Genomic DNA, 13,731 nt, shown 5'->3' on the forward strand with positions numbered 1-13,731 from the left:
AATATATGGGTCTGGCTACAATCTTCTACCATTTCTTAAACAGTTTCAAATGGCTGTGTTTTGATGGAAGTGATGAACAATGAACAGATTTTTTTGTGTGTGATGAAAGCGTTTGGCTTCATAAATAGATAGGATCACTTTGCATCCACATCTCAATTATTGTGATACAGTGCTGCCTTGTGACATTTTTCACACCTGCCCTGGAACAGTTTTCAATTTATGTTCCCTTAAATTGAAAGGTAGAAATGCATTAAATTTGTTTTTTATTTCACATATTATTTCAAATATTTACATCAAAGAGTGATGCACTTCCTTTTTTTCCAGACTATCAACGCTATGGACTCCAAGATGAAGAATCTGGAACAACGGATCGCAGAGCTCTCCGAGGACAACAAGCTAGCCGCTAACAGTAGCATCTACACCCAGAAAAACTTGTGAGTACTAACAGTAGCATCTATATCCATAAAAAACATGTGAGTGTGGTGGCCTTCAACTGGGACTCCACACCCAACTAAAACCTCATGCCATCCCTTTAGAGAACCAAAGTTGCATACAATACCAAATAAGTTTACTATTATCCCCCAAACAATGCATTTTGGGTTGAAACCTCAATGGTGTATCTCTCTCTCTCTCTCTCTCTCTCTCTCTCTCTCTCTCTCTCTCTCTCTCTCTCTCTCTGTCTCTCTCTGTCTCTCTGTCTGTGGTAGGAAAGCCCAGGAGGAGATGATCTCGGAGCTGAGGCAGCAGAAGTTCTACCTGGAGTCCCAAGCGGGGAAGCTGGAGGCCCAGAATGCCAAGCTGGAGGAGCACCTTGAGAAGATGAACCAGCAGGAGCAGAGCAAGAGGAGCCGTCTGCTGGAGATGGAGACCAGGCTCAGAGAGGTCAGAGTTGAAGTGAATTGAATAAGCTTTACTGATCCCCAGAGGGGAAATTTGATAAATGGGAGAGGATCCAGAGGAAAGGAGAAGGGGCCACTTGTATGGTGCAACAATAAGACTTTATTGGCTGGTTTCCTAGACACTGATTAAGCCTAGTCCTGGACTAAAAACCATGCACATCTCCATTGAAAGTGATTTCTAGGCCAGGACCAGGCTTAATCAGTGTCTGGGAATCCAGCCCTTAAAGTGTTGACTTTGGCTGATATTTACACAAAGCTACTTGCATGCAACTTCAGTTGCAGTTTCAAGTGATACATCACCTCAAGCAACTTTACTGTTCCAAAGAAACAATTCATACCTGATTAGACACACACCCATGTATTATAAAATCCAAAGCAAAGCGATGACCCTTTAACCTCTGACCCTTTAACCTTTGGTGTTCTAGATGGGCCTGGAGCACGATGAGCAGAAGCTGGAGATCAAGCGTCAGGTGACGGAGCTGACATTGTCGTTGCAGGAGCGGGAGTCCCAGATCAGTGGACTGCAGGCAGCACGCCATGCCCTGGAGAGCCAGTTGCAGCAGGCCAAGACAGAGCTGGAGGACACCACTGCCGAGGCCGAGGAGGAGATCACCGCCCTCAGGGTAGGAGAGGATATGAGAGGACGTTGGCAGAACAACCAGACAAGTCAACCTGCACAGCCATACACGCACATACACAACCAACCTGCCTCATGTAAATCACACCAGAGGTCAAGAATAATAATACATAATAATATATGCCAATTAGCAGATGCTTTTATCCAAAGTGACTTAGTCATGTGTGAGTACATTTTAGTTGTGGGTGGCCCCAGGAATCGAACCCATAATCCTTTTTGTTTTTTCAGGCTCACAGAGATGAAATCCAACGCAAGTTTGACGCCCTGAGAGACAGTTGCTCAGTAAGTAAAATTTGTTGGAATTCCAAACGCAGGAAATGGTGGTATAGCATGTTGACTTTTTTGTGCATTCAAGCAAAGCAATGAAACACCTACTTATTGAATTCTGTTCGGTTGTGTGTGTTTCCCCCCCCCATCAGGTGATCACAGACCTAGAGGATCAGCTGACCCAGCTGAGCCAGGAGAACGCCGAGCTGAACCGACAGAACTTTTACTTATCCAAGCAGCTGGATGAGGCCACGGACGAGACGGACGACCGCCTGCAGCTGGGGCAGGACGTGGACCGCCTCCGCCGCGAGGTGGCTGACCGAGAGATGCACCTCAACAACCAGAAACAGGTGACAGACGTTTGCTCATCATTTGTTCTCTCTAACTTCCTGAATGTTTGTTGAATGTTTGTGATACTACGTTCAATGACTAAAGAACAGCTGGACCTGGGGCTGGGAGATATGGCCAAAATATCATATCATGGTATTTTTCACATTTTTTACGGTATTTTATGTTTTAGATTAATAAAAGTTCTAAATTTGCTTTATGAGTAGTGCGTGACCCTAGGGTGGCAACACATATATTCTAAATGATTTCAATGGGTCTTTCTCCATTCTGATTGTTTTATACTGTTCAATTCAATTTCAGCCTAAAATAATTTCCTGCATTTCCATCCATTTCTGCATTTCCTGCACTCATTTGAGATAATTTCCACACTCCCATATAAATACTAGGCCTTATTTTTAACCAAATGTTGCAATTGCGATTTAGATCAAAACACTTGGGTGAACTTTTGGAATCATGGAAATATAATGTGTATTATAATTATATAATTAGAATATAAATAATAGTGGGCACTTTGAACACAGTGTTGCTTGACATGACAGTGAATGAAAATGCCATGGACGAGTTATTGTGACAGGGTTGAGGAACCAAAGTGATGTTCCATGTTTCCTAGGGGACCCTATAATCTTTGGCTACATTAAATATTTATTCATATAGCCAACATATTCATGCTTCGCCTATTCCTCATTGATTTAGAAGATACTGTTGCACAAACAACATGCTGAATTAGGGCTCCACCAGCACTGGTATCAGGCTGTATTAGCTAGCTACGTTTGTTCTGGCTAGGTAGCTAGCCAGCGATTAGCATTAGTGGCTAACACGATTTAGCTTAACTTGCTAAGAAAATGCAAACTAGCTGTTTGCAGATGTAAGAAACACAAACTAATATTGTAATTATAGAACGCTTGTGGATTTATAATAAGATCAAATTGGAAACAACATTGTTGCATTGTTGCATTGACCATGCAGACTGAATGAAAGTGTCTCGTTGTCAAGCAACAACAAATGCGCTCCTTGAGTGACTGGGGGTGGGACTCGGTCTGTGTGGAGAGAGAGAGAGAGAGAGCGGAGAGGGATGACTCAAGTAGCAGAGTAAACTATAAAAATGGACGTTACACACGTATCACATTTAACAAACCAAACATTCAAATACCATTATAGAAGGTAAAGTAACAACCCAAACCGATCCATGCATCAATACCGGTATATAGAAAATAACGGTATACCGCCCAACCCTAGTTGGACCTTGAGATGTATACAGACTCAGCATAGGAAGCGACAAGTGTATCAGGTCGTTATTGCAAAAGAGATTGTGTTCTCAATGATTTACCTGGTTACATAAAGGCATACCTAGTTACATAAAAACAAAATAAAACAAGTGACTGGTGTGCCTGTAGAACATTGAGACTCTGAAGACGACATGCAGCATGCTGGAGGAACAGGTTGTGGAGCTGGAGAGTCTGAATGATGAGCTGCTGGAGAAGGAGAGACAGTGGGAGGCCTGGAGGGGAGCACTAGAGGACGAGAAGAACCAGGCCGAGAGAAGGACCCGAGACATGCAACGCCTGATGGACAACGACAAGCAGAACAGGCAGATACACACACGCACGCCGGGTATCATACACACACGAAACATGAGCAGGCATTATACACACACGCACAACCGTTAATATATACACAAATTTACATGTGTCATACACACCCATACCATCATACATACACACATCATACATAGTACATACACACGTGCTCATCTCATATTGACATTCGCAAAGGCCGGCACACAAAACACACACTGCCATCTCACAGACTAATCATACAAACATAGCTTCCTACCAACACACAGCTGTGCACACACAGTGAATGTTATGTTTGTGTGCTCAGGCTGCGTGCAGACCAGCGCAGTACCGAGTCTCGCCAGGCGGTGGAGCTAGCGGTCAGGGAGCACAAGGCAGAGATCGTGTCTCTGCAGCAAGCTCTGAAGGAACAGAGACTGAAGGCTGAGAGTCTCTCTGATACGGTGAGTCTTGTGTAGAGCGTGACACTAGCAATGCCAGGTTTGTGGGTTTGATTCCTGTTGGGGTCAAATATACACAAATAAATATGCAATGTAAGGCACTTGGATAAAAATGTCTGCTGAATGGCATGTTATATTATTATGATTATTTTACACACATTTTGAATCTGTATGTTTATTGTCAGCTGAATGACCTGGAGAAGAAGCACGCCATGCTGGAGATGAACGCCCGCACCCTGCAGCAGAAACTGGAGACAGAGAGGGAGCTGAAGCAGAGGCTAATGGATGAGGTAGAAAGTACCCCACAATGCTCATCTAGGATAAGTTTTGCCTTTTAAATCATAATGAATAAGGTAACATGGACATAGGGCGGCTGATCCTAGATCAACACTTCTACTCTGAACATTTTTGTGAAGACGAGCCCTATTGAGATAGGACTGTAAAATAAAGAGTTAACAAAATAGCTTTTAGCTTGTCTTGGAATGATGTGTGTTTGTGTGGTGATCTGCCCACCACAGCAAGGAAAGCTGCAGCAGCAGATGGACCTACAGAAGAGCCACATCTTCCATCTGACCCAGGGCCTGCAGGATGCTCTGGACCAGACTGACCTGCTGAAGACTGAGAGGACTGACCTGGAGTACCAGCTGGAGAACATTCAGGTGACATTACGCTCACTCCCACTTAGACTGTTATTACACTGATGAGCTGTACTGGCCTGGCCTGGGAGGTATTCATTAGGCACAAAACGGACTGAAACAGGGAAGGACTACGTGGTCTTGTCCAATAAGAAATGCTCATTTTCATTTTCTGTGGCAAAACACTTTGAAAAGTGTTCTGTTGTGTTCCCAAATGAATATGACCCAGATTACGCATACATCCGCCATAGTTGCTGGAACGCAGCTGCTACAGCTAGTTCAATTTGAGATGTTAGCTGGTACTCTTATATTGAGGCTGATTCTGAGATGTTGCTCCTCTCCCACCACACACAGGCTGTCTATTCCCATGAGAAAGTCAAGATGGAGGGCACCATTTCTCAGCAGACCAAACTGATTGACTTCCTACAGGCCAAAATGGACCTGCCCACCAAGAAAAAGAAGGTGAGAGAACTAACTGCTGGAAATGTGGTAAATGGCAGAGTCTGCATAGAAGCAGATATTTATTTTTCTTCGAGAGGTCACTCACTACACACACAGATTTTTCATTTATCGTGGTCCTGTGTAGCTCAGTTGGTAGAGCATGGCACTTGCAATGCCAGGGTTGTGGGTTCCCATGGGGGACCAGTAGGAACAAATCTGAAAATGTATGCACTCACTACCGTAGGTCATTCTGGATAAGAGCAACTGCTAAATGACTAAAATGTAAAAAATTTAAGTGTTATGTCAATGAGAATGAAAACAGAGACAATACATTGTAATGTTACTATATGTGAGAGTGATGCTAACTCTTTCTGAAGCTCCGTCTAACCCTCTCTTTCTCCTGCCAGGGTATCTTTGGGCGGCGTCGTGAGGAGCTGGGGCCCAATGGGAATGGAGCTGGGGGATCTGGGGCCCAGGCTCACCCGGCGCTGCCCATGCAGTACAGTGACATGAAGGTGGCCCTGGAGAAGGAGAGGACACGCTGCTCAGACCTGGAGGAGGCTCTGCAGAAGATGAGGATAGAGTTGAGATCACTAAGAGAAGAGAGTGGGTGGTGTCGCCAACAACCTATTGCAGGATCTATTCATCTATTCATATTCATAAAGCCTCTCAGAGCAGGAGTGCTAATCTAGGATCAGATGCCCCCCTGTCCATGCAATATTATTCATTATGATCTAAAAGGCAAAACTGATCCTAGATCAGCACTCTTACTATGAGTTGTTTGTGAATATATTCCCTGATGGTTGTCATAGTGTTTGGTTCAAATCCTGGACTGTATCCTGTCCTTTCGTTGAACTTCTCACTGATCTAACATGATATTTGGGAGAGCAGTCCAGTGGAAAGATGTCTTAATTCAGGGAAGTGAGAATACGTTTTTGAAGTATTTGAACACGGTCATTGTATATTGATGATGGGGACATGAAGCAACATTTCTGGGGTGCCAGATATGTACCCAAAGGCTAACGTTTCCCCTGCCTTCCTCCCTGGGGGTGGCAGGTAGCAGGGCGGGTAGGAGCGTTGGGCCCGTAACCGAAAGGTTGCTGGATCGTATCCCCGGGCTGACAAGGTAAACATTTGTCGTTCTGCCCCTGAGCAAGGCAGCTAACCCACTGTTCCCCGGGCGCCGTGGATGTCGATTAAGGCAGCCCTCCACACTTCTCTGATTCAGAGGGGTTGGGTTAAATGCAGAAGACACATTTCCACTGAACACATTGTTGTACAACTGATTAGGTATTACCCTTTCCCCCCCAGCGGCCCATTTCAAAGCCTCAGAGCATGCCCCGGCCACGCCTGCCTCTGCCCGTCAGCAGATACTCATGTCAGCCATTGTCAAGTCCCCTGAGCTCCAGCCCAACCCCAGCATTCTACTGGCACCATCCAGCTCTGCCCGCTGCAAGGAGAGCTCCACGCCCGAGGGTAAGTCCTACAGCCCCTGCTCTCTCTTGTCGCTCTCTGTCTCTCTCTCTCTCTAATTTTCTTGCTCTCCTTGCTATCTTCTGCTGTCACCTAGCCACTTTTAGAACTCTTTTTTCTCCCTCTTATTCTGCTCACAGAGAAGCGAAGAGTAACTTTTGAAAGTAAGTGTATTCCCAGTTTGAAAATGTTTTTTGAAGAGATCACCATCTTCCACCTCATTGTGCTTGTGTTCACTCCTCGCTGCAACTGGTTCATGGGGCACATTTACAACGCTAGCCTGCATCTGTGGTGCATGTGATGCAGGGTTTCCATTAGCTGGTAAATGCTGTCTTTTGGCCAATATTTATTTTTTAAGGCAAATAAATAAAGTTGTTGCCAGCCAAATTGTCCTAAAAAAAAACTCCATTGCAAAAGAATGCTGTTTATTAATTGATGGAAATACCAGTGATGAGCTCCAACTTCAAAGGCAAATATGCTTCATAGGCTAATAAATCATCAAGCTGCTTGGAAATTAGTGTCTGGTGTGTGTTTCTATTTTTACTCACGCAAAAGACACAAGGTCCTCATAAGGGACTTCAGCTAAGTGTACCCTGACTGGGAAAAATTGACGAAGATTGTGTTGATTATCCCTGTTTCTAGCGTGAGGGGATTCTTTCTCCAAAACAGAGTAAAGACTGCTTCAAGATCACGCCTTCTTGAGGACAAAGTAACGAGGCTGATGCGCATCGCAAGGTGCTCCAAGGAGTTGGACAGTTTTGACTTCCCAACAGCAGCAGCTCACTTTGAGCAGGCCATCGTTTGCCGCAAACGCAAGTAAATTAGAGGCAAATTCTTGTGTTCATCAGGCCCGATCCTAGAAGTTCTACTGCCATCCTAAGCAAGATCAACATATGCTGCCTCTGTGTCATGTAGTATATTAGGTTTTGGGCCAGCAATGCATGTTAATAGTATGAAGATTGGAATGGATTGATAGACTAGAGTAAGGATGTGTATCATGCGCAATTGGTGCACTTGAGTTGAGCTTATTCAGTAACACTTGGAAACAATACATCGTTTACGACTATTCACATCGGAGAGTTGCAGTCACTCGGCACAGAGTTGTTATCAATAAGCCACGTATATCACACATTACACAAGTCACAACCCGCGATAATTCAAATTACAATAAACATCACATTAACATCATCCATAAGAACTGTAAGAGTGAGATATTATCTGATCTTGAGAAAGGCATGGTGTGGGCCTCGTTTCACTGGAGCATTGTAAAATAAGCTTTCTCTCAATGAACCAGCCTTAACGAATTTTGTTTATTTACATATCGAATTTCATTGTGCAACATCAGTTTGATAATATCTCTTTCCGCTGCTGTGGTGCTGAACTGCAGCGGGAGTGTGACTGGCCGACCCGGTCATGGCGGTCAAAAGTTATTTTTTGTGTGTACATTTTAGCTAACCCTAACCCCAACCCTTTACCTAACCTTAACCTAATTATCATAGTCTGCTACATTAATTCTCCTAACCTGCTACAAAAAGTCAAATGTGACATGAATCTGGATCCCTTCTCGCCAGGACCTGCTGGCCCAGGTGTTTGTAGACAACCATATTGTGTTATTTATTCGGCCAAAATCAAATGTTCATGACTAATCTAAATTAAATTAGAGAGGCCTAGATTGTATTTGAAAACACCTGTTTATTTATTAATTACAATTTCATACAAATAGCCTTTAGGGTCATTCGCAAATTATATTATATAAATATAATATTTTGAAGTTGGGTTTTATTACTGTGTTTTTTAAATTTTATATACAATACCGTTCAAAAGTTTGGGGTCACTTAGAAATGTCCTTGTTTTTGAAAGAAAAGCAAAAAAAAATTATCCATTAAAATAACCTAAAATTGATCAGAAATACACTGTAGAGATTGTTAATTAATGTTGTAAATGACTATTGTAGCTGGAAACGGCAGATTTTTTTAAAATGGAATATCTACATAGGCGTACAGAGGCCCATTATCAGCCACCATCACTCCTGTGTTCCAATGGCACGTTGTGTTAGCTAATCCAAGTTTATCATTTTAAAAAGCTAATTGATCATTAGAAAACCCTTTTGCAATTATGTTAGCACAGCTGAAAACTGTCCTGATTAAAGAAGCAATAAAACTAGCCTTCTTTAGACTAGTTGAGTATCTGGAGCATCAGCATTTGTGGGTTCGATTATAGGCTCAAAATGGCCAGAAACAAAGACCTTTCTTCTGAAACTCGTCAGTCTATTCTTGTTCTGAGAAATGAAGGCTATTCCATACGAGAAATTGCCAAGAAACTGAAGATCTCGTACAATGCTGTGTACTACTCCCTTCACAGAACAGCGCAAACTGGCTCTAACCAGAATAGAAAGAGGAGTGGGAGGCCCCGGTGCACAACTGAGCAAGAGGACAAGTACATTAGAGTGTCTAGTTTGAGAAACAAACGCCTCACAAGTCCTCAACTGGCAGCTTCATTAAATAGTACCCGCAAAACACCAGTCCAAACGTCAACAATGAAGAGGCGACTACGCGATGCTGGCCTTCTAGGCAGTTTATTGCTTCTTTAATCAGGACAACAGTTTTCAGCTATGCTAACATAATTGCAAAATAAAAAAAATAGCTTTTCTTTCAAAAACAAGGACATTTCTAAGTGACCCCAAACTTTTGAACGGTAGTGTATATTTTTTATATTCATTTATGATTTATAACAGGGATAAAGATGCAATTGGAAATGTTTTGCTTTTCAATAAAACTTGTCATGTTGGTATAAGAACATCGTTCTACTTTATTTTATTAAAACTTTACAGGCTAATTTATATTCTGGTAAAATTAATTTCAAGAATCTAAATGTGATTTTGAGCACCTTGGGTGTACGCCCTAATGCGTTAAGCATCCGATGCATATATGAATGTCCGGTACATTTCTCAAATGTCCTCTGTATTGAAATCTTTCCAGTCACATTGTCCGGTGCCAAAGTTTCCTAAAAGAAACCAAATGTAACTGCCACTGAGTTATATTTTATTCTGTGCCAAACGCCCTCAAACGCAAAGAAGAGGGTGAGGATCAGGACTTCTGGTTTACAGTTTGCAGCACTTGTTGATAATGAAATCTGAAAATACTCTGGATACATTCAGTAACATAAGAATATTACTGGAAAATGCGGGGTAGGTGCAACATAAGACAAGAAAATGACAAGTGTTTGAGTGAGAGGACTAACTGGTGTCTCCAAGTGGTCACACACATCTCCAAAGTGTGCACAGTTTCTAAGTCATTTCAATGCACTTTCAGAACAGTCTTCAACTATAAGGTGCTTTTCTGAGCTCTCTTAGCTGTGCCGTTGAGGAACTGGACTAAGCACACTTGTAGTTGTTTTGTTTGGAATCCAATCACACACCATCCAAAAACGTCCCTTTATAAATTGCAATCTGGGTCAGGAGGACAAAGCTTTTTCTATTGCCAATATGACTAGCTAAGTTATAAAATACGATCTTACAGTGTTAGGCTTTCACAGGGCAATTCAGAGAAAATATATTTTGTGCGCGTAGAAAGTAGTCGCGTGCATTCAGGTGTGTGCATTCAGGTGCATGTTGCGCTGCAAATTCTCTTCACAATAGACAAACACACTCATTCTGTTCAGAACAACCCAGGGTATGACACCATGTCATCTTGTAACTGTACATCAAACATAGTGATCATAAACGTTGACACTGTACATGACATGAGCTTTATGATCTGGAAATGTGAAGTGCACATTTGGACTCACAGTTGTTTGGCTTGCTTGTATGACAGCAAAGCGGTATTTATTATAATCCTCAACATCTCATCTTGGAAATAATTTAGAGCAATTCCCTCACTCAGACAACAAAAAATTTGCAAAAGTCGCCCAATTAGTGGGAGGGACGATGGGGGCAAACTCATGTCGTGTGCGGTGCTCAAGTTCTGAAAGGCTGTCAGTCAAAACCCGTACAGGGCTGTGAGGCGCTGAGCTCTGACGTCATTTATAGCATGTTGGCATACAGCCACTGCGTTCCAATTTAGGTCCTTATCACTGCCCAACTCTGCCATTTTCAACCTGTATACAGGTATGAGTTTAAAGGGTTAACCAGCCTTTCTTTTTGCAAAACTGAGTAGATCTAAAACCATTACCCATCTTTTGTAAATACATACACACATTGTCATCTGCATGATCCAACTCATAGTCATGGTTATGTCACTAGAACAGAGAACATGCAAGTGCAGAGAATTTTCGGGGTATACTATGCCTCGTATACCACTTGCTTAGTCTTGCTGTCAAAAAACTGCTGCTTTCTCATGTCAGGAACATTTAGGTGACAAGAACAATTTGCAAGGTATAAAGTGCATTCGGAAAGTATTCAGACCCCTTTACTTTTTCCACATTTTGTTAAGTTACAGACTTATTCTAAAATTGATGAGGAAAACATTTAATCAATCTACACACAATACCCCATAATGTCAAAGTGAAAACAGGTTTTTAGAAATGTATATAAATGTATAATTTATATATAAAAATTAAAAATACCAAATTTACATGAGTATTCAGGCCCTTTGCTTGGAGACTCGAAATTCAAATCAGGTGCATCCTGTTTCCATTGATCATCCTTGATGTTTCTACAACTTGATTGGAATCCACCTCTGGTAAATACAATTGATTGGCCATGATTTGGAAAGGCACACACCTGTCTCTATAAGGTTCCACAGTTGACAGTGCATGTCAGAGCAAAAACCAAGCCATGAGTTTCCAAGGAATTGTCCGTAGAGCTCCGAGACAGGATTGTGTCGAGGCACAGTCCTTGGGAAGGGTACCAAAAACTTTCTGCAGCATTGAAGTTCCCCAAGAACACAGTGGCCTCCATCATTCTTAAATGGAAGAAGTTTGGAAACACCAAGACTCTTCCTAGAGCTGGCTGCCCGGCCAAACCGAGCACTCAGGGTGGAAGTTCCGTGGTCAGGGAGGTTACCAAGAGCACGTCACTCTGACAGAGCTCCAGAGTTCCTCTGTGGAAATGGGAAAACCTTCCAGAAGGACAACCATCTCTGCAATACTCCACCAATCAGGTCTTTATGGTAGAGTGGCCAGACGGAAGCCACTCCTCAACAGAAGGCACTTGACCGCCCGCTTGGACTTTGCTAAAAGGCCCTAAAGAACTCTCAGACCATGAGAAACCAGATTCTCTGGTCTGATGAAACCAAGATTGAAGTCCTCAGCCTGAATGCCAAGCTTCACATCTGGAGGAAACCTGGCACCATCCATATGGAGAAGAATGGTGGTGGCAGCATCATGCTGTGGGGATGTTTTTCAGAAGCAGGGACTGGGAGACTAATCAGGATTGAGGGAAAGATGAATGGAGCAAAGTACAGAGAGATCCTTGATGAAAACCTGCTCCAGAGTGCTCAGGACCTCAGACTGGAGTGAAGGATTCCCTTCCAACAGGACATTGACCCTAAGCACACAGCCAAGACTACGCAGGAGTGGCTTTGGAACAAGTCTCTGAATGTCACTGAGTGGCCCAGCCAGAGCTCGGACTTGAACCCATTCAAACATCTCTGGAAAGACCTGAAAATAGCTGTGCAGCGACGCCCCCCATTCAACCTGACAGAGCTTGAGAGGGTCTGCAGAGAAGAATGGGAGAAACTCCACAAGTGCAGGTGTGCCAAGCTAGTAGCGTCATACCCAAGAAGACTGTACTGAGTAAAGGGTCTGAATACTTATGTGATATTTCAGTTTTTGACTTTTGATTAAAACGTTTTTTTTATGAAAACCTGTTTTTGCTTTGTTATTATGGGGTATTTTGTCTAGATTGATGAGGGAGGAAAAAACTATTGAATCCATTTTAGAATAAGGCTTCAACGTAACAAAATGTGGAAAGAGTCAAGGGGCCTGAATACTTTCCGAATTCACTGTATGTGCAAGACCACTGCAAACTCATTCATTCTAGTTTTCACTAATTTTCACTCTATTTTTCTCCCTCCATCTTGTTGTAGAGTATGGGCGTCGTGTGAAGGAGAGGATGCACCACAACATACCCCATCGTTTCAACTTCGGACTCAACATGAGGGCCACCAAGTGTGCTGTCTGCTTGGACACCGTGCACTTTGGACGCCAGGCCGCCACCTGCCTAGGTTAGTAGGTCCTACTGTACTGCACTGCCTTTCTTCCTCATCACTGTTGTGGTAGCACTGCTGTTGAGCTCATGAGCAATGTCCCAGACCACTGCATTATGTTCATTACCAGGGCTCCAGACTGTGTCTACCTGCCCGGATACCTCTTTCGCTTTGGCCTGCTGCTGTTTTGATCGAGCCACGCTCTCCTTTCTTGGGGAACAAAAATGCTCCCGGAGAAAGAAATGTGTTCTGATGGTATAACATTTTGAAATCCAATTTCTGGCAAAACACCGCTATCATGTTTTCACAGCTGAAGAGAGGAGGTTCTCAGCTTTCTGTGCTGATTAGCAACTATTTTACAACTGAAATATTTGATAAAGCTTCGAGATACAGAGCGCGCAAAATTATTATGTGCATTGGCCATTGCAATTGCATAGGTCTCATTGGGCGGTAGGCTACAACTGCAACATTTTTTGGGACATTACATTTACTTTTAGATTAATACATGGCTAATAACAGTGGGTATTATATTTGGAGTTAGTGATCGAGCTAATGTGTTTTGAGTTTACACTTACTCGAGTGATGAATTTGACCCAAATAAATTAGCCTATGATATTTATGCAGGCAAATTCTTCTTTATTGAACAAAATCAAAAAGGCAACACTAAAATATAACAAAAGCCTAATTGTCAACCCAAGATGACAATCACTGGATTAGGAACCAAATTTAAGTATTTAGAATCACAACATGAAAAGATGATGAAACAACCTATTTCTTGAATACAACCTCAGTACTCTATAACACTTTTTAATAAAGCACTGTGAATTACTTTCTAAGATTAGATTTTTAAAAAATCATATTGTTTGACGCT

At 42.6% G+C, this 13,731-nt stretch overlaps 1 protein-coding gene across 1 annotated transcript in view; it reads left to right on the plus strand.

Moving 5' to 3' along the window:
* Nucleotides 1-13,731, plus strand: part of LOC115150381 (citron Rho-interacting kinase) — a 46,978-nt gene that overhangs the window by 13,932 nt on the left and 19,315 nt on the right. Inside the window, exons 12-25 of the mRNA XM_029693615.1 lie at nucleotides 325-434; nucleotides 708-882; nucleotides 1,325-1,522; nucleotides 1,765-1,818; nucleotides 1,956-2,153; nucleotides 3,546-3,739; nucleotides 4,033-4,168; nucleotides 4,351-4,455; nucleotides 4,684-4,824; nucleotides 5,155-5,262; nucleotides 5,649-5,847; nucleotides 6,553-6,717; nucleotides 6,855-6,878; nucleotides 12,741-12,878. Of these exons, the coding sequence (XP_029549475.1) occupies nucleotides 325-434; nucleotides 708-882; nucleotides 1,325-1,522; nucleotides 1,765-1,818; nucleotides 1,956-2,153; nucleotides 3,546-3,739; nucleotides 4,033-4,168; nucleotides 4,351-4,455; nucleotides 4,684-4,824; nucleotides 5,155-5,262; nucleotides 5,649-5,847; nucleotides 6,553-6,717; nucleotides 6,855-6,878; nucleotides 12,741-12,878 (1,945 nt within the window). The remainder of the gene's footprint in view (nucleotides 1-324; nucleotides 435-707; nucleotides 883-1,324; nucleotides 1,523-1,764; nucleotides 1,819-1,955; nucleotides 2,154-3,545; nucleotides 3,740-4,032; nucleotides 4,169-4,350; nucleotides 4,456-4,683; nucleotides 4,825-5,154; nucleotides 5,263-5,648; nucleotides 5,848-6,552; nucleotides 6,718-6,854; nucleotides 6,879-12,740; nucleotides 12,879-13,731) is intronic.

The sequence above is a fragment of the Salmo trutta genome, chromosome 16 (genome assembly GCF_901001165.1).
Source record: "Salmo trutta chromosome 16, fSalTru1.1, whole genome shotgun sequence".
Classification (NCBI taxonomy): domain Eukaryota; kingdom Metazoa; phylum Chordata; class Actinopteri; order Salmoniformes; family Salmonidae; genus Salmo; species Salmo trutta.